This window comes from Nannospalax galili, unplaced genomic scaffold (assembly GCF_000622305.1).
Source record: "Nannospalax galili isolate Female #2095 unplaced genomic scaffold, S.galili_v1.0 scaffold341, whole genome shotgun sequence".
NCBI lineage: Eukaryota > Metazoa > Chordata > Mammalia > Rodentia > Spalacidae > Nannospalax > Nannospalax galili.
In genome coordinates, this window is record NW_008346082.1 from 1,343,796 (window position 1) to 1,367,172 (window position 23,377).

Sequence of the window (23,377 nt, forward strand, 5' to 3'; positions counted from 1 at the left end):
AGGAGGAGGAGGAGGAGGAAAAAATTTTAAAGGAAAGAAGTTAGCCATGGTGGCACACACCTTTAATCCCAGCACTCTGGAGGCAAAGGCGGGCAGATCTCTGTCAGATTTAGGCTAGCCTGGTCTCCATAGCGAGTTCCAGGCTAGCTGTGGCTACAAAGAAATCCTGTTTCAAAAAAGGACCAAAAAGAAAAAGAGGAGAAAAAAAAAAAAAGATGGGCTGAGAGATGCTCAGTGGTTAAGAGCACTGGCTGCTCTTGCAAAGGACCTGGGTTTGGTTCCCACACAGCAGCTAACAGCCATCCGTAACTCCAGTTCCAGGAGATCCAACACCTTCTTCTGACCTCCGCAGGCATTGCACTTACATACATGCAGGCAATACACTTGTGCACATAAAATAAAAATAAAAAAATAATAATAGTAATAATAATAAAAGAAAACTCATTATCTACTGTGATCCAGACTTTTATACTGAGTGTAAGATATACAGTGGTGAACCAGAAAATCTTTGCCCTCACGAGCACAAGCAGAGGTAGTTGAGACAGATTCTCTGCTTTAGGAACCCGAGCTTTTAACTCAGCTGGGAGATCAGTCTCCCAGAGACTAATGGACCTGATGTAACATTGAGCACTGGGTGAGGAGGGGCAGCTCCTACTGAGAGGGGCCGTCAGAACTCCCAAAAGCTCCTAATTCATTGTAATGACTCAGGCACCGAGCTTAGGCACTCTTGAGTGGCCTAAGATGGGCCTCTCCATCTCCCTGTGCAGTCTTAGAGGGTGTACATCCACTTACACATGAGCAGCTGTATAGCCTCCTAAATCATCATCCTCTTCTTTGTGCATGCTGTCCGGTCTCACTCATCTTCACACACATTTCCATCATATCATTTGTTCTACTTTTCAACCTCAATGTCTCCTCCTTGCTAGGATAAAGTCTTGATTGAGATAAAGTCCCATCCACTGAGCCTGCCCTCCCTTCCAGCTCTGTGTCTTTTGGTCTTGCTCCAGTTCAGCCAACTAAATTCTTTTTATTTTACTAATTGACAAGTATTCTTGCCTGCAGGCATTTGCACATAACTTTGTTCTTGAATACCTTCCCCCTTTCTGGATTTCAGTGCACATAAAGAACCCAGCCCAGATCCTACTACTCTTCTCACTGGCCTTTCCCTTGCTGTTTCAGCTCTCCTGCCATTTGTAATTGTCAGTGCCTGTGAGAGCCACTAAGGAGAACCTGCCTGATATAGCCTGCCACATGTCTCTTCTTTCAGCTCATTCCTGGGGCTCCTGGCTTAGGAAACCAACTCCAAAGTACTTTGTCTCTTGTGGCCTAGGAACATTTGCTGAGTTTTTGACAAGAGGCTGAAAAAAGAGGGTCTGGAGTTAAAACTTGGAAAAAATAAGATTGTGATGTTCTTTAGGCTAAAGATGGACCAGGCAGAGGCATGTAGGAAGGTGGGGGCAGGATATGAATAGGCACCTCAAGTAGCGGACAGGGGCACCGTTTCTGCTCAAAGCTCTAGGCCCCAGCTCAAAGCTCATAGACCAGCTGCGCAGCCCCTTACATAAAAGTAGCAATGCCCTAGCTTGCGTCATAGCTGTCATCTTGTCTTTGTGCTTCAGAGGAGCAGTTCATCCTCTCCCAGGTTGCACTCCTGGAACAAGTGGATGCCTTGGTACCCATGCTGGACAGTGCTACCATCAAAGGTACTTCTCTGGGGCTGCAATGCCTCTATTGTGCTTGGGAAGGTGGGTGGGTGGGCCAAGACATCCCTCTGTGCTCATGCTGGATCTGCTCCTTATCATTCCTCCCCTGTGGGAACCTGCCACCAGACGATGATTAAAATTTCCAAGCAAGAGCCTAGGTCCAGGACCTCAGACAATTTGGGCCCAAGGACAATAGCATAAGCTTTAGCAGGCCCAACTCTGGAGATTTCTTTTGCTTTCTACCCCCCACTCAGCGTCTCTCCTTCAGGGTACTGCGGAGCCCAGATTTTATTGTCAGAGCTCCTGCCAGGTATGTGAATTCTTGCTGCACTACTAAAAGAGTCCCTGGGCCTGGGCTTTGACAAGCAGGCAGTAGCTTTAATTGAATCCAGATACCCATCTTGTCTGTCTCTAGAGGTGTTTTTCCCAGCTCCCCCTTCTTGTCCTGATCAACTCCCTGCTTGAGTATCTGACAGCCTGAAGCTTCCAGTGTTGGATTCCAAGGGGCCAATTTAGAGACTTGGTATTCACCCCCAGCCTACCTATAGGCTCCTGTCCCCTAGGCTATGCAGACCTAGCTCTGCTGGGCTAAGAACAAAGGGAAAAGTCCCATAATAGGTCAAGCTCTTTTTACCTGACTGTACTTGGGTGGGATAGGAAACAACCCTGGGGACTTTTAAGGTTTTATCTTCTGGGCACCTATTCTTCCCTTCCCTTTGGGTCCTGGAATAAGGCTGGGAAGGGCAGGGAGCCCCACCACCACCTCCAGCTACAGTGGTCGATGAAGCCTGGCGTTTGTTTAGCTTCTCCACTCAATACTTTAATCCTGCCGAAGACCTAATAGACTATTGAGCAGTCCCAGGGGAGGGTACAAGCATCACTGGGCAGTGTGCGTTGTGTTTTACAGCCGTTCCTGAGCATGCTGCCCGCCTGCAGCGCTTGGCCCAGATCCACATCCAGCAGCAGGTATAGAAGGGGAGAGGACTAGAAGGGAAAGTAGAGATGGTAAGGCACCACCATATCCCCAGCTCTTGCAACCTGGGGAAGCAGTCTCTGACCCTCTGTTGTCCAAGAGAAACTTGGAGGTTTATTCTTCCAAAGGGAAGAGGCTTGCATAGTACCACATCCAGGCATCTTGCCTCCCAGAATAGAGCTATTCTGAGATACTAGAAGTTTGAAGTTGAGAGGTACCCAATCATCCCTGGTGGGGGGGGGATAAGTTCTTGACTGTGGGTAAAAGCTCTTTTTTCTTTTTAAAACAGTTTAATATTTTATTTTTGTGTGTATGAATTTATTGCCTGCATGTATGTAAGTGCACCTGTGTCGTGCAATGCCCACAGAGGTCAGAAGAGGACGTCAGGTCCTCTGGAACTGGAATTACGGATGGTTCTTAGCCTCCATATTGGTGATGGGAATCAAACCTGGGTCCTCTCTAAGAGCATCCAGAGCCATCTCTCCAGCCCCTAAAGTTCATTTTTCAAGTTCAAAGAGGGTTTAGAAATAGGGACACAAAAGGAGGGAATGTTAATGTCTGGCTAACTGTCCCTTCCATCAATCTTTGGGCTGCTGTTTAAGGCACCCATCTTAGGCAAATTTTGCAACTTGCTCCTTTTGCTCTAAGTTTAAGCATCATCTTTTCTAGGCTTGATGGGGAATAATGAGGCAGGAAGTTCATTGAGAGATGGGGTCTTAACCAACTCCTTTCTGTGATATACTTTGGCCTACAGGACCAGTGTGTAGAGATCACTGAGGAGTCCAAGGCTCTTCTGGAGGAATACAACAAGACTGTATCCTTTACACTTGGCCAGGCCCATAGTGGGTATTCTGGTCAAGGTCTATTTGTCCTACTTCTAATGCTTTCTCATCCCATTCTGTTCTCTCCTTTACCCCTTTGGGCACATGCAACATCTCTACTCCCTCATTCATACTCTTGTTGTCACCTTGACCTGTGACCAGACAATGCTTCTCTCCAAGCAGTTTGTACAGTGGGATGAGCTACTTTGCCAGCTAGAGGCTGCCAAGCAAGTGAAGCCAGCAGAAGAATGACAGCTGCTCACCATGCCAAGGCAGGGCAGGGCAGGCAGGCTCCAGGGCCTTGTGCCAATCTGCCTTTATAATAAAGCAGAGACAACTTTGTATTTATTGGATTCAAGACTTCCTGTCTGCGCTCAGTTTGGGCTCTGAGGTCAGTGGTTGGGTTACCTTTAGAGTTGTGACCCTTGCATTCCCCATCAGTGTATTATTTCCAGTGAGAATAAACAGTAGAGATCCCTGAAGGAGTGTGTTGGATTTCTGGTTGTGAGGATCAGGGTGGTGAAGAGCAGAGCTGTGAAGCTACTTTGTGATTAGACCAGGAGCTATACTGATCATGGTCTGTCTTACTAAGCAATGTAGAGCTCTATGGATGCTCTCACATCATTGATCCATATAGATGGGACATTTGTGTGTCCATTTATCCTTTGTTTACCAAGTACCCTCTAAATATTGGATGCCATAGCAGGTAGGGAGGACATAGGTAGGGACACCTAGTCTCTTCTCTGCAGAGGGTTGGGGGAGATGAGGAAAGCCAGTCCCACCAGGTGGCCTCGGAGCAAGGAGGAGCAAGCAGGGACGTTCAGAGCCAAGGTAGCACAGCATTATGTCCCTACCTGGTACCATTAGCCAGAGGAGCATGAGGAGAAAGCTGGGAGAAAGGGGTTTGCATCACTCGCCACCTACTATCTACTGCCCCCTTGTGGTGTGAGTGCTTTGGCTCCTTCGTCTGCCTACCGGCCACCCCACCCATTCCAGATGCTGACACGAAACTAGCAGTCATCCTACTGTATCCAAACCGTCGCCTGCTCGTCCCTAAAACTAGAGTATCTGCCAACATAATTTCTTTCTCAATTTCTCTTGCCATCTCTGGTGAATTAATTCCACAAATCATTTGACAAATATTTGAGTGCCATTTATACGCCCGCCACTGCACTAGGCTCTGTGGACACACCCCCGTGGTGGCCAGAAGCACTGTCATTATGGTGTGGGGTACAGCCCCGTCCTAGGGTCACCAGTATCTCACCCCCATTACCGAATCCACCCAACCTACACAGCCAATCATCTGTGGCTGATGAGTTGTGCACACTGGCTTGGCCCCTATTGAGGACCCCGGGATGCACAGTGCCAAGAGGATGAGGTCGAAGCTCAGAACTCTAACCAGGGGTCTGGCCCGCTCGTGTCCACGGGACAACCTTTGCCTCTGTGGTACCATCCAACTCTTATGGGCACAAGTCTCCATTCTTCGGGCGCAGGGCCGGTCGGATGGCCGCTCCCTCCCCGGCGGGGCCCTCTCCCCACTGGGGTGTGCCCCGGCGTCGCGCGTGGCCAGCCAGGCCCAGGCGTCAGTCCCAGCCGCCGCGTCCCGGAGTCCCTTGGCCCCGCCCCTGCGTGCGGGCTCCCGCGGCCTCGGCGCGTCCCCGGCCCGCGCGCCATCTTGGCTGCTCTGAGGGTCGAGCGAGGTCGGGCCCCGGAGGTAAGAGCCAGTTCCCAGCGGGGTGGGGCCTCGGGGGTGGGGAACGGGGACGCCGGCTGCCTGACGAACGCGGCGGTGGAACCCGCCCGGCCTCCGGAGTGACCCCAGCAGCCCTCCGTGCCGCCTCTACTCGGGAGCGTCCACGTGGCCTTTAGGCCATCGACCCCGGGAATCCCGGGATGAGGCCTACTCTTCCCCGCCTCAGGACCCCAGGTTCGGGTCTGTTTGGGGCAGCACTTTGTGAGGACTCATGGCTGTGGCCCCGAAGCCAGGGGCTAAGAGGCCTGACCTTCTGGAAGCACAGTGAGCGGCCTTGTCCTTTGGCCTTAGCAGCCTAGTGAGGAGCGCCCATTGTTGTTCCTGGTGAGGGTTCTTAGGTGAGGGCTCCCGGACCAAGACCTGGGGAGCTTGTGATGAGGCCGGCCGTATTCCTGAGAGCCTGTTGTCTGGGGGGAATTTGGGACTCCTGGGAGAATCTAGAGAGGTCTTACTGGCTGGGTCTAAAGTATCTGAGAAACTGGGGTGACCCCCTTCCTGGGAAGTCTGAGGTGAGGAACAGGACCACATCCTGGAGGGTTGGAGAATGGAGCTGGTCGCATTCCTAGCACTCATCTGCTACTTTCCTGCAGTGCCCAGCAAGACCGATTCACCTCCACCAGGAGCAGGATGGAGCACTACCGGAAAGCTGGCTCCGTAGAGCTCCCAGCGTCTTCCCCAATGCCCCAGCTACCTCCTGACACCCTGGAAATGCGGGTCCGAGATGGGAGCAAAATTCGAAACCTGCTGGGACTGGCACTGGGTCGGTTGGAGGGTGGTAGTACAAGACATGTGGTGTTCTCAGGTTCTGGCCGCGCTGCAGGAAAGGCTGTCAGCTGTGCGGAGATTGTGAAGCGGCGGGTTCCAGGCCTGCACCAACTCACAAAACTGAGCTTCCTGCAAACAGAAGACAGCTGGGTCCCAACATCACCGGACACGGGCCTAGACCCCCTCACAGTGCGCCGTCACGTGCCTGCAGTGTGGGTATTGCTGAGCCGGGACCCCTTGGACCCTAGTGAGTGTGGCTACCAGCCCCCAGGAGCACCCCCTGGCCTGGGCTCCATGCCCAGCTCCAGCTGTGGCCCCCGACCCCGAAGACGGGCTCGAGACACCCGATCCTGAAGACCTGCTGAGCCTGTCTGTACTCTATACCTTAACACCTGGGATGGCTGTGCCTTCTCTGAGAAGTACTTGTGACTGCCGTCTCAACAAGGCTGGAGTCCACCCAAGTGCTGTTTCCCCTTCCCTCTGGAATGTGGGATGGGACTGCTGAGAAGAACGACGAGTGTGGGGGTCTGTGCTGAGTTGAAAACTGTTTAAGGAGGGCTTACTCTGTCTGGACCTACAGTACATCTGATCTGCCTTTTCTGACAGAGGTCCTGAGAAAGGGAATAAAAGTTCTGCCCATTTGTTTAGCCTGCTGTGTGGAAGTGGGATTAAAGGAATGGGAATCTCTGCCTTTCCCCTGAGAGCTCATGGCTGAAGACAGGAAGGGTAGATACAGGCTGCTGGGTGGATCTAATGTCAGTAAGACTTCCAGTAATAACCTGGATGGCTTTTTGCCACCTGCTTTAGGCAGGTTTAGGGACTCTGTCAGGTCAGACATTTTCCCTCATCTGTGGCATATGTTATAATATAGTGGGATCATGGATTCAGGCATTGGCCCAACTGGGTTTTAATCCTGGTTCTCTTGCATTGTGATCTTGAATAAATTACTGCTCTGAGCCTTAGTGCTCTCATCTGTAGAGATACAATGGTGCTTTCTTCATTAAAGTTGTTACAAAGAATAAAGAGATGTACATATAGCTCAAGTATATAAACATGCTTTTTTCTTTTCCTTTTTTTTCATAGTTACAGAAAAGAATATTAAGGAACAGGTGCAGAGAAGCATAGAAGTAGGCCAGGCTCCCCCACCCCCACCCTGCCCTTGGCCTGGCTTTCAGAGGGCAAGAAAGAAGTGCTTTTTTTTCTTACTTTAAAAGCATACTTCATGGCAGGCATAGTGGGGCAGAGGCAGAGGCAGGTGAATCTCTGTGAGTTAAAGGCCAGCCTGGTCTACATAGTGAGTTCCAGGCTAGCTGGGGCTACAGGGAGACCCTGTCTCAGAAAGGAAAAAAAAAAAGCATATCTCAATCCTATGTCTTTTCTTTACGTGTTCTCCTTGCCTTTTTACCCATTGCTGTTCTTTTTCTGCCTTACCTTGGTCCTAGATTCAGATTCCCCTCAGGCATCTGAGAGATAAAAGTTATGTTAGTAGCCAGACAGTAGGGCAGGATTACAGACAGTGAATAGACAATGGTGGTCTCTGAAGAATTGAGCCAACTAGGTCTCCTATGAATCAACATTTTCTCCAATGTGTCCAGTAGCTAGGGTATTCAATCATGAGGAAAGCTGGAGCTCTTCTGGATTCATATTGCAGCAGGACTCAGCAAGCTGAGGCTGTTGCAGTGATGTTTTCCTCAGATCAGGCAAGAGAGCAATATGTTGGGAGAGAGAGTTGGGGAACTGGAGGCCTTGATGTGGGCTTCAAGGAGCGATGAGTGACCATAAGGCTATCAAACTGTGATCGGAACTTGAAACTTCATCCTTTGCTTTCCAAGATGGGTCATCTTTAATGATATAAAGGACATTGGGGAAGAGGCAGGTAATGAGGATTCAGGATGTTGAGAGGTAAAACCTGTTACTCAGCCAGGCCTTTCAAATGTAGATGATCCTGGGGCTGGGGAGATGGCTGGGTTAGGAGCACTTGTTGCTCTTGTAGAGGATCCAGGTTCAATTCCCAGCACTGACATAGCAGCTCACAACTACTTGTAACTCCAGTTCCAGAGGATCTAATTCTCCTGGCCTCTGCAGACACCAGGCACACACACATGGTACACATACATATATGTAGTCACACATAAAATAAAAATAGTCTTTTTTTAAAATGCAGATGGTCCTGAAATACCTAACCTACCACTAAAGGGGCCGCTGTGGTACCTGATGTTTTCCTATCATCTGACCTCAGTTCTCCATTTAGCTGAGGAGTCAAGGTTTTGGCCCCTCAGCTTCTACCTACTGGCCCTCTCACATGTGTGCCACCATGCACTTCTCTGAACAACATTTTCAACTGCATCTTCTGCCATCGGCAGTTCTCAGTGTCATGGGGTTTCCAGAAGTTTGGGCCCCATTGCCCTGCAGGCTATTGATGTTTTTGACGTAGCCCCTCATACTGATCATTTTTCTATGACCAATTAAAGGGATCACATGTAATAAGCAGAGTGACTTAATGCTGTAGAGGTTATTTGGTAGGGTGGCTTTGCAAGCTCTGGAGGCCAGGGAAGGACTCCTAATTGGGCTGCTTATTGAGATCCCCAGGATGATGGGACAGGTAATGTGGGAAACATGTGATCCAAATCTCTTGGAAGGGCACATTCTCTAGCTCAGAATCAGGATATAGGCCACAGAGGGATGGCTGGCAATTCTAAGGTGTTCTCCCCCTTGGCCTAGTGTATCCGGCAGGCTATGCAGGAGGAATGCCAGAGATGGGATCTTGAGAGTGAGAATGTCTGCCCACGCTTAGGAAAGAGCCTAAGGTGTGAGATTCTTTACTTCCCCGTTTCTCCTTCATCTAGAGTAAATATGGCTCTGCTTCCATAATCCTTGGAAGGAAAGGTCAGGAGGTGTGGAGACAGTCCTTTCAAGAAACAGGAGCAGAGATGACTTCCTGTAACAGGAAAGAAGGAATAGAGTGCAGAGAAGTACACACATGATGTGAAGATGAAGTTAGGACAGGAGGGAGCTCAGAGGTATGCTCTTCCTGAAGCTCTACAGCTGAGAGAGGTGAGAAATAGTGGGGGTGGGGGGGAGAAAGTATGAGATAGTGTAGCAATGGGAGAGATTACAGGAGGGTACACGAAGATGGCCAGGCAAGGCTAAAAGTCCAGTGTAAGCTGATAACTGTGACCTTGTACTGTTAGTGGCATGTTGAGCTCCAGCAGTATCCACCAGGTGAAGATGTCATATTCTACAGGGAGGTTGAGACAGGCAGGAACAAATGAAGATTATTTAAGAATAGTAAGAGAGTACACGCATTGAAGGGTCCAAGGTACCCGCACTGAGCTGGGAAGAAGTTAAAAAGCACACAGGGTTCAGTGGCCTGGAGGGCCTCATGAAGATACCTGGGGTAGGTGGGATGGAATATCATAAAGGGATAGAAAAGTGTAGCTAACTATGTTAGTTTCCTAGGGCACAAACTGAGTAGCTTAGAACAGACTGTTCCACAGTTCTAGAGGCTAGAAATCCAAAGAAAGGGTTTAAATTTTTTTATTACATTTATTTATTGTATGGGGGCCTGCACATGCTACAGCATGAATATGGAGGTCAGAGGAGAACTTGCAAGAGGCCGTTGTCTCCTTCCATCATGTGGGACCTGGAAATCAAACTCAATTGTCAGGCTTGGCAGCAAGCGCCTTTACTCACTGAGCCATCTTTCTAGTACTATCCCTTTTTATACTTTTTTTCCCACCTAAATATAATTTACTTCTTTAAACTAGTATTTTTGTTTATTGTCTCCCAGTGAGAAAGTAAGCACCAAATTGTCGGGTGTCTTTTATTCACTGATACAACCTAACAATCTTGAACATCACTTAGCACAGTAGGTGTGCAGTAAATATTTAATGAAGGAATGAGAGATGGCTCAGCAGTTAAGAGCACTGGCTGCTCTTATAAAGGATCCAGGTTTGGTTCCCAGCAACTGCCCTTAACTCTAGTTCAGGGGATCCAACACCCTCTGTATGCATGTAGTGCACATACATGCAGGCAAAACATACACAAATAATTTTTTTTAAAGAATTTGCCAGGCATGGTAGCACATGTCTTTAATCCCGGCACCCAGGAGGCAGAAGTGGGCAGATTTCTGTGAGTTTGAAGCCAGCCTGGGCTACATAGCAAGTCCTAAACCAGTCAGGGCTACATAGTGAGACCCTGTCTCAAAAAACAAAATAATAACAAATGGATGTTGAGCCTCCAAGTGTGTGGCCACACCCATATTTGGCCCTGTCATTCCCTGCTCCCGTAGCTCCCCATCCCCAGAATAGAGATCTAGATTTATTCACTGAATAACTTTAAGGAACCCCCCCACCTCACCCCCACTTGGCTGTCACTAGTAACTTTGTCCATCTTTGGTTTGGTCTTGGACCCTGGGTTCTGACCTCACCTCCTCCCAAGCACCATGAGATTTTCTTCCTCTGACTTTGAACCTAGCCATTCTGCCTTTAAGTTCAAGAGTATTCCAAACCAGGTTTGGTAGCTTATGCCTGTATTCCTAGCATTTGGGAGGCCAAAGCAGGAAAATGGCCATGAATTTGAGGCTATCCTGGGCTACATAGTGAATACCAAATCAGCATGGGCTACAGAGGAAGATTCTGTCTCAAAAAACAAGACAAAACACCAAAAAATTATCAAAGATAGTGACACCGACCTCTCAAAACTCCCTTAGGGCCTACTTCCCCACTCTACTACCTGACTGGACCACCCAACCCAGAGCTCAGGAACCAGGCCTGATTTTGTTGAGCATCCTCAGCTTCCTTTGCACTGATAGATGATGCTCTGATTGTGTACTTCTGTATGTGAACACAAGATGGCAGAATTTGCAAAGGAATAACCCATCTATTCCCTCTTCAAATTTTCTAGATGTCCCAAGATAGAAGCAAAACAGTCTAGGCTTGAATCTGGCCCTTAATAAGCTGAGTAACATCTCAGTCATCTAAAAGGCAACTAATGATTATTCACAGTGTAGCAAACCTAGTCATTGAGCTCAGAACTCAGTGTGAGTTATAGACACTTATTATATCACTTCAGTATTTCACCTTCAGGACTATGACAAGTGTGATAGGTACACAGATTCAGGAAGTTCATTACTGCAGAAACCGGAGCCCCTCGTCCATCATTTAGAGACAGGCAAAACTTCAAAGAAGCAGAGACAATGCCTGTGTAGACGCTTAAAGACTAATGAGCTGGAGAGAAATGAGAAGGACATTCTAGGTGAAGTCAAATCACCAGCCAAGACAGGTGAGAAGCATGAGCATGATCGCCGGTGAATGAAGCTCAAGAAAGGGACCATGAGGGAATGAGTCTCAGAGATGGCTGAGGCCACAGTGGAAGACGTGTGCCTGGCCAAGAAGCTTAGACTTATTTTAGGAGTGATGGGAGATTACTAAAGGTTCTGAGGCAGGCATGAGGTGAAATATCAGACTTTTAGAGTGAGTACTCTGGATGCTACAGCTTGCTGAGTGGATGGAGAAGGCAGAGCAGAAACAGTAGTGAGGAAGCTGTTGTAGAGAGCCAGGAAGAAGCAGGGAGGCCAGAATTATGACTAGGACAGGTCCTGAGAAGTTCTTCTAGCCCACAAGGGCATTCAGTGCCTTTCACTCTGAAAGGGTTCTTGGTACCCACTGCCCCACTAGACCTACTGTACCCCCTCTGTTATTTTGAGCTTTTTCCTAGCTCCTGATTATTCTGGCTAGAACCAGAGTCCCTCAGCCTTCATATGGAGAGGCCACAGCATCCTAGGTTCCTCTCCATTAGCTCTGTCAGCTTTCAGTTCATTCTACATGACAGCATTTCTCAATATGACCCTTTCACATGTTCTCAGTGTGGCTAAGGGGCCTTCTTCGTCAGGGAGCACAGGTGAGCATTAGTCACTCCCTGCCAACTTCCATCACCTACCAGAGTGAATTCACATGCCTGTGTATGCGTGCATATACTGAGGTCTAGAGAGGCAGTCTGCCAGAGAGGAGGCATAACCGGAAGACAAAGGCCTAGAAATAGAAGGGGTTGGGGAATGAGGGTCGGGGGGATGTCCAACATGGTCTTACAGGTTCAGGTCAGGGCTTGCAGCTATAACCATGGACTGCAGGCAGGGGGCACCAAAGCCAGATTTTGAGCAGGAATTAGGAGTCACCTTCATTCTGTCTCATGAATATGCACAGAAACCTGTTGAATTATGCAGATAGAAAGGATGTAAATGTATATGCAAATTTGGTGCTGCCCTCATTGTTGCTATAGAAACAAGTGAATAATCAGGGGGGTGGGCACACCCTGGGGAGACCAAGCTGGAGAAACTGGGACCAGGAGGCTTCCCTCTGTCACCTGTTTTTCTCAATCCTGATGTTTTGATTTTTTTTTTCCTTCTCTCTGTCTTTGTCTCTCTGCATGCCTCGCTTTGATCTCTCTCTCTCCCCCTCTGTCCTTCTCTTCCTCCTCTTCCTTTGCCCTGCCCCCGTTTCTCTCCCTGTATCTTCTCCGTGCCATTGTTGCTCTGTTAATGAAACCTTGTCTGTCTCTACTTCCTGTCTCTCCCAGTCTCTATCTCTAGGTCTTTACTTCCATGGCTTTCCCTCCTGCATCTCCCAGTCACTCTGCATCTGTCTCACATATCGGCCCATGGCTCTGTTTCTGTGTCTATCTCTGAGAGTCTGTCTCTTTTCAATTGCTCTGGTTCTGTCTTCTAAACCTTTTGTCCCACAGCTTGTCTCTGATGGGAAAGACAGGAAGCTGCACATCTGTCCTTGCCTGATGGGATACCCCTGGCCCAGCTGCCCACATGTTCAAGGATTCCCACATATTTTCCCCACCAAAAAAAAAAATATATATATATATCCTGTTTTGAATCTGGGCCCTGTCAGAGTATTGACACAAGATTCCCATGACAGGCCCTGGCTGGCTATCCCAGCCTCTGCCTGCTGTGTGACTGTGCTCAGTGTTTCTGCCTCTCTGGGTTTATCTTCCCTTGGAGCTGGTGGGCACCTTGAGGCAATGATGTGTTGAGAATAGAGAAATGAGAGAAGAGTCTTAATTGCTTGCCCATCTGGCCCTCTGCCCAAGAGCTGACGTGAGGGGTCTGGCTGGGGCCCAGGTGTGGGGGTGTCTGGGGCTAGTTGAGACCTATCCTGGCCCCCAATGAAGACTCCTTTTTGAGCCACAAAGTTAAACAGCAGCCTTTCCGTGGTCTACCCAGGCCCCTGCCTGGTATGGCCTCAGCCATCCAATTCCTTGTCTGGGGTCCTCTGTTTGCCTCTCCTTCATTTGGTTTATATTCAATGAATATCTATTCTATGCCATGACCTCCTGCTTTTATCAATCCACAGTGACACAGTGTCCCAATCTCAAGAAGGAGGTCTTTGGCCAGGTGAAGAGCCCCTTATGGTTTCCTATCTCTGGCAGCCACAGGAATGCAAACTTATGCAAGTCATGGGTCAAATTTGAGGAGACAGAGTCAGAAGAGATGAGATCTATGAAGGGGATCTATCTATGCTTCCATGCAAGGTTTGGGATGGGATATGGGAGGTTCTAGAATGTTTTGAGGGTGGATAAGCCATCCTATGGGGAGGCTCTGGGCAGGTTGCCTTACCTCCAGGAAGGCACTAGTTGTGGGGGATCTGGCCTAGACCCAGGTGTGGGGGTGGCCGAAGCAGTCGGGACAAGTCCCCCTCCTCCAAGAGGCGGTGGGGCCAAAGCCCCCAGCTCGCCTACCCAGCCAGGAAGGGCCGTAGACCAGAGCATTTTTCCCACCAACTGTGATTCACCCATGTTCAGGCCCAGGCATGATCCTACCAGGAACCCCATGTTTGAATTAGAAAGCTCCCCCATACCACAGCCCACCCTAGTTGTGCCAGAGGGTGAAACTGTGGGGTGGGTGGTGCTGTAGGTCTGTAGTGCTAAACACAGGGAAAGCAGGAGATCAGGAGAGAGATGGAAAGACAGAGACAGTCAAGACAGAGATAAGGGATAACATAGACAGATGAGAGAAAGATTGACAGAGAAGACCCAGAGACATGAACAAAACCAACAGGTAAAAGAGGTTAGTGCTTGCCAGGCCTAATACTATACACGTGACTGGATTATCTCATTTAACTTAATCTTTTTAACAGTCTTAGGAAATAGGCACTATTATGATCCCATTTTATTTCTGAGGTAATTGAGGCTCATTTACTTCTAAGGTAATTGAGACATTAAGTCACTTGCTTAAGGCCTCAAGGACAGTAAGTGGTGGAGCGGGTATTCGAACCCTTCGGTCTGAGAGCCTGGGAGAGAGACCGACATAGTGGTGGGGACAGATTCCCACATCAGCCCTTTTGGGGAATCTAGAAATCCTGGAATCATCAGGCAGCTGTTCAGGGGGAAGGGCCTTCCCATCAGGCTGACAAAAAAATGCTCCTGGGCCTTCCTGTCAGACACAGAGGGAGGAAAAGAAGGCCAGGAGGAGATAGCAGAGCAAAGGCAGACATAGGAAGGGACCCCACACCATGGAACGCCTTAGCTGACCCTCCTTCTCCTCTTAAAGCTGCTCCAGATCAGCCAGCCAATGGCTCCCTGCAACAGGCCCCAGGCTTTGAGACTTATTCTTTCTTTTCCATGTATTTATTGAGTACCTGCTTGGTTGAGGGGCACCTCTGCCCCACATCTACCTCCCCCTTTTCTCTTTCACTATTGAGAAATCCTTCCCATTGTCTGATTTCTACCCCTTAGGAAAGGCTCTGCAAAAAGGAATTAAGACTAGAATTTGGGACACTTCAAAATGAGGAGGTTAACCTAATATGCAGTGAGGTTCTCTAAGCACAGAGACAAGGTCCCTAAGGGCTGACTTTGGGTGCCTTCTGGTTAGAGGTCCCTTCTAGTTGGTTTGGGGAGGAGGGTCAGTGGCCCAGCTGGTGGGGGCCTGAAAGAGCTGGCTGTCAACAGCAGAGAGGATCAGGGTAAGAAGAAAACCAGGAGCTATCTTGGGGGAGCCAGGGAGTTGGCGTTATGGTTTCTAATGTCTTAGTCCTGGTTTCAATTACTCTCAGGGTCCCCAGGGTTCCCAGACCACTGCATGCTTCTGACTTTGAGGAAGACTCAGGAGCCTCTTGGGAAGACCAGATACCAGGGGATCAGGTGTAGAGGTCTAGGGTCTGGGGGTGGGGGAGCCTTCTCTTCTGCCCCTGTGCCTTGGCTGAGTGAAGGCCCCATACCAAGAACACTTCCTAGAAATAGTGGGAGGCTGGGAAGGAGTGGTCTACACTCTGCTCATAAGCCCCTGTGGATGGGTCTACAGAATAGCTCTGTGGTTCCATCTTGGTCCTGCTGGCTCCATCCCCCTCCTGGCTGCTAAAACCCAGGACTCTTTATTAGTCTCACCAAGCTACTTACTTTTTGAGACAGGGTCTCACTATGTAACTCTGGCTGGCCTGGAACTCACTATGTAGACCAAGCTGGCCTTGAACTCACAGAGATCCTCCTGCCCTTGCCTCCAAAGTGCTTGGGACTAAAGGTATGTACCACCATGCCCAGCAACTAAGCTACTTTTTCTGTTTTGCTTTGTTTGAGACAGGGTCTCCTTGTAGCCTCAGCTGGCCTGGAACTAGCTATGTAGACCAGACTGGTCTTGATCTCACAAAGATCTGTCTGCCTCTGCCTCCTGAGTGCTGGGATTAAAGGCATGTACCACCATGCCTGACGCTAAGCTACTTTTAAAGCTTTGTGACAACTCTGATCATAGGCTCTTGTACCTCTGAGTCTGCCACATAGTTCCTGTCTTCTGGGAGTCCTTCATCTTCCTTCTCTGTTTGTTTCATTTGGTTTGATGTTATTTTGAGATAAGATCTCACTATGTAGGCCAGGGTGGCCTCAAATTCACAGCAATCTTCCTGTATTAGCTTTTGGCATGTTGGTGGTTTTGTTTAATTTTGATTGCTTTGAGAGAGGATTTCATAGAGTCTAGGCTGGCCCTATGTAGCTAAAGCTTGCCTTGAATTTCATCTCCTTCCTCTGGCTTTCAAGTGCTGAAGCTGCAGGCATGCGCCACCACATCCACCTGGCTCCCTCTCTTTCTTTTAATCAAGTTCCCCAAGGTTTCTACCTCAACCCCCCTCTCCCTTCCTCTCCTTCTCTTGCCACATTCCTCTCCTGCCCCCTGACATCTATCTTAGCATCCCCTGGGACTGTCATCATGCCCAGGTCAGCCTGAGACTTTGATGAATACCCAAGCCTGCCCACATACTGGCACAGAAGGCCCCAGGAATTGTTGAATACAAACCTCTGAATACATCTAGCCAGCTCAACCTCAACCTTGCCCCTGCGACCCATCATTCCACAGACCCTTGGGCTGGACATGTCAAGGTTGTCCTTTCCCAGCTCTGTGAATGGCACCATCATCTCTCAGACACTCATGCCAAAAACCTGGGAGTCGTCTGTGTTTTGTACACAATGTTCCCTCTGGGCTGGCACACAGTAGGCCCTAATAAATGTCTGTTGAGCTGAATTTAACTCAATTTTCTCTTTTGGACTTCCCCTTCTGCCTCTTTCTATTTCCCTGGGACTTAGTGTCTCTAGCATTCAGTCTCCAATTTTTTAAATTTTCTTTGTCTTCCTAGTCACTACAGTTGAGTTTCTGGGGAATTCAGAGTCTCTCTCTCTAGCTCTCTCTCTCTCTCTCTCTCTCTCTCTCTCTCTCTCTCTCTCTCTCTCTCCACTCTCTTTCTATCCCCTCCCAGAGAGTCACAGGCTAGTCAGAAATAAAGTCATGGGAGGTGAAGGGCGAGAACCAATCTTGGGGACACATGACCCTCAGTCCTTCTTGGAAATCTCAGCCCTATTATCGGCAGCAGGGTCAGACTGCACTGGTGCTGGAAGGGGACAGTCTTTTGAGGACAGATGCCTCCACTGTGGAGAAGGGGAGGGGGAATCAGAGCCTGCTGGGGTGGAGAGACAGTATCTGAACAGCAGATTACTTTCATGCGAATTTTTGTAAAATGAAAAATTGCATCTGTGATTTTGCAAGTCCGTGTCCCTGTTTTTCTCTTCAAAAACATAAAGTCCCCTGATCTCAAATTTCCTTGTACTCCCTGCCCCTCTCCATCTCCTATCCCATCTGGATCCTCTGCTCCCACCACCTTCTCTTTCTAAACTTAGCCCAGACCCTGAGATCACCATGGGGAAGAGTGTTGTGGGAGCAGACACAGGGCTAGGTGCCCAAGGGCCTGTTCTCTGGTATACCTAACAGGGGTTCCTCCCAAGGTTTATGGGAGCTGATGGAAAAATGTATCTGAGACCTCATTCCCTCAAGGACCTGCTGTCTCATTCTAGTCCCAGGACCTTATTTCAGTCAGGATGGAAATCTGATCCTTTCTACAGCAGCTCAATGATCTCACTAAAACTTGAATATGCTGTTCCTCACCTTTCTGCCCTTCCAGGCCTCCATAGCCTTGGCACCAAAGGCATATTAGAATGTAGTCTCTGAGCCACTGCTGCCTCAGCCTGCCTTCCAGGCCTCTGCTTAGTCTTCATGGTCAGAAGCTAAACCCCCTTCTCATCACTATTAAGGAAAACCCTTTCACAGAGGCTCATCTTCCTGCACCTGGAGCTTAGGTTTGCTTTTCACAGGTAAGGGCTGTCTTGCTTGCTTGCATCATTCACTCATTCCACCTACTTAAAATGATTTAGAAATATAATTTTTTAGAGATTAATTTAAATCTATTTCAAGCTGGGTCTGGTGGCCTGTGATTCTAGCTACTTGGAAGACTGATGCAGGAAGATGCCTGGGCTACAGAGTGAGTTCATAGCCAGGCCTGGGCTACAGAGTGAGTTCATAGCCAGGCCTGGGCTACAGAGTGAGTTCATAGCCAGGCCTGGGCAATTTAGTGATACTCTGTCTCAAAAAGTTAAAAAGAGAGCTGGACATCACCAATGGCAGACAGCTTTTCCAGTATTTTACACACACACACGCACACACACACACACACACACACACACACACACGAGATCTATTTCAACTGTTATCACCTGTTCCAGGCAAGACCTAGCATCTAGAGATGGAGGTCACAGGACTGCCCTTGTGGAGCTCAGAGGTACCACACAACTGGCTAGGTATTAGATTATCATATTTACCATAATTAGAAATCACAGTAACCATTATTAGGTAAAGGAGTATGGAACTAGGAAAGAAAAGAAAGGGGTTCAGGCTAGACCTCTCTAAAGAGACATTTAGGAATCTCTTCTTGACTGAGAGATTGGGGAGTTAGACCTGGGACTTTTGTGTAAACTAACTATGCAATTATCTTATTTTTTTTTTTTTGCCCTTTTAAAAATACGCATAGTCAGGCATGGTGGCACAGGCCTTTAGTCCCAAGACTTGGGAGGCAGAGGGGGGTAGATCTCTGTGAGACAAGGCTACCTTGGTCTACATAGCTAGTGCCAATCCAGCTGGGGCTGGAGACCCTGTCTCAAAAAGACTAAATAAACAAACAAATAAACAAACCCATCTTCCTTGGGGCTGGAGAGATGGTTAAGTGGTTAAGAGCACTGCCTGCTCTTACAGAGGACCCAGGCTTGATTCCCAGCACCCACATGGCAACGAACAACCGTAACTTCAGTTCCAGAGGATCCAATGCCCTCTTCTGACCTTCATGGGCATTGTATGACATAGGTGCACTTACACACATGTAGGCAATATACTCATACACATTAAATAGAAATAATAAAATAAAATATTTTAAAATAGCCATCTTCCTTGATTGAGCCAATAGGGTAGGAACTTTAAAAAGATTTTTTAATTTTTAAAAAAATATTTATTTTTATTTTATGTGTATGAGTGTATTGCCTGCATGTGTGTAAGTGCACCTGGGTTGTGTGGTGCCTGAGGAAGACAGAAGAGGGCATTGGATCCCCTGGAACTGGAGTTACAGACAGTTGTTAGCTGCCATGTGGGTGCTGGAAATCAAGACTGGGTCCTCTGCAAGAGCAGGCAGTGCTCTTAACCATTGAGCCATTTCTCCAGCCCTGATTTTTTTTTTTTTTTGAGACAGGGTCTCACTATGTAGACCTGGCTTGACTGGGACTTGCTATGTAGACAAGCTGGCCTTGAATTCACAGAGATCCACCTGCCTCTGTCTTCAGAGTGCTAGAATTAAAGCCATCCACCATCACACCCAGCTGAAATATTTTTTTGAAGGAAAAAATAAACAGTAAAGTACATAGATTTTAAGGGTGCAGTTCAAATTACAGATTGAATTTTAGTTTCATTTGTTCTAGAGCTTTACATAAATGATGTCATCCAGAATGTCCTCTACATCTGTTTTTCTCCCTCTCAACATTTTGTCTGAGATTTGCCCATGTTGTTATACGTAGCTGTAGTTGGTTCCTTTCCACTGCTGTGGCTATATCACTATCTATTTGGGTTGTTTCCAATGTAGGGCTATAATGAATAAAGCATATTTGGTCCTTTCTGTGAGATATATACCTGGAAATAGAAATGTTGAGTCCTAGGACCTACATATATATGCTCAGCTTAGTAGATCCTGCAGTGTCCTAAGTGGTTGTACGAATGTATACGCACATGAACTATGTATGGAATCCAGTTGCTCTACATGCTTCAAAAGGCAGTCTGGTTCACTGCTGTAGTTACATCAATGCCTGGCACATAGTAGATGATACACACACACACACACACACACGTGCGCGCGCACACACACACAGAGGAGGTGCTGTCGGCATTCCTGAGATATTGCCCTGGCAATGGCACTAACTTGCTGAGTGACTCTGGGCAGATGTCTCCCTATTCTTGGGACCTTTCCCTGTCTGTAGCATAAGGAACCCAACACCAAGAGCTTTGCTGTCTGATGCCAGGTGGGTGCTGTGAAAGCTAGACTACCTGTTCATTCGTTACGCTTGTATTGCTTAAGGATGGCACCTACTATGTGCCAGCATGGAGAGGGTGTGATCTGTGACATGCCACTGACAGCCTCTTTCAGGTCAGCCAAGGCCAGGGTCACTGCCTATCTTGTCCCCAACTCATCTTCCTTGGAGCCCGCTTCTCCGCCCTCTGTCCAGTCCTGACCCCAGGGGGGGGAGGGGGTCTGGACTGAGTCTGTGGATGGAAAATGTGATTAATAATCAAAATAACATCCAAGAGGAAGAGACCAGGAAAACAACTTCGGGAAGGCTCCTTGCCCAGGAGAGGGGGGCCATGTCCTGGGCCTTGGGACAGCTCCGGCTACCCTCCCGCCGCCCTTTCTGGGAAGCTGCCACATGAGTGGGTAGTTTTAGCCAAAAGTGGAAAGAAAGAAAAAACACTTTAATTATTTATTTTAAAAGATGCCCCCAATGTAAGTTCTTCTCCTAGGAGTTTTCTTTCATACTGACACCCCTCCTAGTGGTCCCCCTGCTTGGACATATTGGGGCTCTGGAGGGCAAAGACTCTGGACTGGGGGCAGAGAGGAATTTCAACATGAAATGTTTTGTTCATTAACAGAGAACATGGGGGAAATTCCCTTTCTTCTTGGATCTGAGCAGCCTAAGCGGACACTCAAAGACTAGTGTGAAAAACAGAATCTAGGCTGCAGAGGCGGTGAGGGCTGTATTGGAGGATGGCAGCAAGAGCTCTTCTCTCCCCTCCTTTCAGACTCATGACTTCCTGGTTTGGGGGGATGGGGTCCTGAGCCTTAATTCTTCCTCCTTCCAGGCATTTGGTTCCCAATGCTTCTAGTTTGCCCTCAGAATTCTTTCTCAGCAAACCAGGAGGAACTGTGATTAGACTGGAGTTAGAACTTCCAGATGGGAAAGAAGAAGGAACAGCAAAGAGAGGGAGAGGAGGCCTTGGACCTATTGAATACCTTAGAATTTTGATAGGGTGTGCTGGAATTGGTAGACAGGTAGGCAGAAGTCTAAGGTGAGCCTGGAGCAGTAGTGAAAACCTTTCTCAGAGAGCTGAATGAAGGGCCCTGGTGGGGAGGGAAGCAAAGATGGTTCCAAGGAACTGGGGTAATTTCAGGTTGAATGCTTAGCTTCTCTGTTAGGGCTCCAGTTCTCCTGATCTCTACCTTTAGAGAATCCTTGCTCTTTTCTAGTACCAGAGGTTGGAAGGGTCAGGGCACACAGAAGCAGTGGTCTCCGTGAGTGTGCCCCAGGTGGTGTCCCAGGATGGTGCTGGGAGCTGTTTCAGGATGGGAACTGATCGTCCATGTTGGGGGGGGGGGCTGGTCCCTGAGTTGGGGGGGGGTTTGGGCCCCCCTTCCGTGGCTCGGCCCCGGGCTGTGTCGGGATCGGGTTTCTCGGCGCCTGGGGCCTCCGCGAGGCCGAGCCGTTCCCGGGCCCCGGCCCAGCCGCCCCGGGCGCTGGCACTGCGCTGCGCGAGGAAGGGGGGGGCGGGTAAGGGGGAGCGAGGGGAGGCTGTGAGGGCGTTTACGTAACTGCCTCCCAGATGGGCCCCCCTTCCGTGGCTCGGCCCCGGGCTGTGTCGGGATCGGGTTTCTCGGCGCCTGGAGCCTCCGCGAGGCCGAGCTGTTCCCGGGCCCCGGCCAAGCCGCCCCGGGCGCTGGCACTGCGCTGCGCGAGGAAGGGGGGGGCGGGTAAGGGGGAGCGAGGGGAGGCTGTGAGGGCGTTTACGTAACTGCCTCCCAGAGCCCGCCCCGACCCGCCAACCCCAGTGTGATTGAGAGCGTGTGTGACTGCGTGTGTGCCTGTATGACACACAGTGTACTATGGCCGTGTGGCAGGATCTGTGTGGATATGCCATTTCGGACTCAGTCCCACTCTTTTGGGACCTCAAACTTTTAGCCCAAGCAAGAAACCCAGATTCCTGATGTACCATAGTGAGGCTGAACATACAGACTTTACTCCTAAGTGTGACTTTTCGTGACCCCGTGTTTGGCACTTGTAAGACAACCTGTGTGGAGTGGAACTATGTAGCTAGGGCCGTGCGTCACTGTGGAACCTTCTGGTGGCATAACAGGTTAGAAATGAGACAGTTTTCTGAAGGAGCACTGGAAAGGTGAGACCACACAGGTGGCTTTCCTTTCTGGGGACAAAGCAATATAAACAGGAAAGTGTCCTCACTGCCCAAAGGCCTGAAATGACACAGTCAACTCCTGGGGGTGGGGGTGGGGTGTCCAAGTTTAGGTCACCCTGCCAGGATGGAGGGTGAAGTTGGAAGTCCTGGCCACCATGCTCCTTTGCATTGTAGCTATAAACTCCAAGAGGGCTAGGAATGTAGCTCAGTGGTATCACACTTGCCTAGTATGCCAAAGCCCTGAGTTCAGCTCCTACCACTGCAAAAATTCCCAAAGTCAAAGATAACTTCCCCAGTTTCCCAAGGCCTCTCAGGTTTACCAAATCTGGGATCCTGAGGCTAGAGAGGTTAAGAGCACTGGCTGCTCTTACAGAGAAGCAGGTTCAGTTCCCAGCTCACAAGGCAGCTAACAACTGTCCTTAACTCCAGTTACAGGGAATGCAATGCCCTCTTCTGACCTCCATGACCTGGGTGCACCTAACATACATGTAGGCAATACACTCATACACATAAAATAAAATAAATTATATGTATATATATATATATATATGGGGGTCTTTTTGAGACAGGGTCTCCCTGTAGCCCCAGCTGTCCTGGAACTATGCAGACCAGGCTGGCCTTGAACTCAGAGATCCTCCTGTCTCTGCCTCCCGAGTGCTGGTATTAAAGGCGTGCACCACCACACCCAGTTTAATATTTTTTTTAAAAAAATCTGGGATCCCCATTATCCTGGAGATCTGGTCTGGGGTGTATCATCCTGTCACTCCCTCACAGGCAAGGCAGATGGTGAAGATGAAGTGGCGGTAAAACTGCTGAGGTAAGGTTGGAGTGAGCGTATCTATGAAGTGGGGTCTACCTTAAGGATAAGAGAGGGGCTGGCGCAGAGATGGGGTGACCAGGAATAGGCTCGTGGAGGAAAGCTGGAGCTGGGACGCAGCCGGCTGGCTCGTGCAGGGCAGTGGAGCCCTGCTAAGCAGCCTAGCTCTACCTGGGGCACAGGCTTCAGCTTTGAACGTAGTGCGCAGATAGGGCGTCCGAAGTGGTGGGAGCTGAAACTCTCCAGTACTCTGTTGCCCCAGCTGCGTGGGAGGACAGTCGGTACTGAGCCAGGTGAGGGTAGGATGGAGGGGAGGACAGCACCGTCCTTGTTCCTTGGGTCCTCAAGGCCTCAGCAACGAGCATGTGTCTCTTGCCCAAGGGGAACGCACATCCCATTTTGCCCACCAGGTGCCGCTGCGGCCACGGGGAAGCGAGAGAGGTCGCTGGTCCAGCTCCAGGAGCTGCTGACCAGCAGATACCCCCTCCCCCCAGGTCCGACGTGAGTCT

General features: G+C 49.2%; 2 protein-coding genes across 5 annotated transcripts in view; both read left to right on the top strand.

Moving 5' to 3' along the window:
- Positions 1-3,979, top strand: part of Dctn3 (dynactin subunit 3) — a 9,542-nt gene extending 5,563 nt beyond the window's left edge. Inside the window, exons 4-8 of one of the 2 annotated variants that reach the window (XM_029567974.1) lie at positions 1,620-1,703; positions 1,972-2,013; positions 2,611-2,669; positions 3,431-3,490; positions 3,660-3,979. In XM_029567974.1, coding sequence (XP_029423834.1) covers positions 1,620-1,703; positions 1,972-2,013; positions 2,611-2,669; positions 3,431-3,490; positions 3,660-3,749 — 335 coding nt within the window. In that variant the 3' untranslated portion in view covers positions 3,750-3,979. The remainder of the gene's footprint in view (positions 1-1,619; positions 1,704-1,971; positions 2,014-2,610; positions 2,670-3,430; positions 3,491-3,659) is intronic. The other variant, XM_008842437.2, reaches the window with a different exon arrangement.
- A 1,131-nt stretch (positions 3,980-5,110) lies between these two features.
- Rpp25l (ribonuclease P/MRP subunit p25 like) lies at positions 5,111-7,052 on the top strand. 3 transcript variants are annotated; one of them, XM_008842438.3, is made up of 2 exons: positions 5,111-5,211; positions 5,841-7,052. In XM_008842438.3, exon 2 carries the CDS (start codon positions 5,878-5,880, stop codon positions 6,367-6,369), a length of 492 nt encoding a protein of 163 aa, XP_008840660.1. In that variant the 5' UTR covers positions 5,111-5,211; positions 5,841-5,877; the 3' UTR covers positions 6,370-7,052. The 3 variants fall into 3 exon arrangements, with proteins under 3 accessions (XP_008840660.1, XP_029423835.1, XP_008840661.1); XM_029567975.1 differs by lacking the exon at positions 5,111-5,211 and adding an exon at positions 5,447-5,574; XM_008842439.3 differs by lacking the exon at positions 5,111-5,211 and adding an exon at positions 5,458-5,588.
- Positions 7,053-23,377: the final 16,325 nt, after the last annotated feature.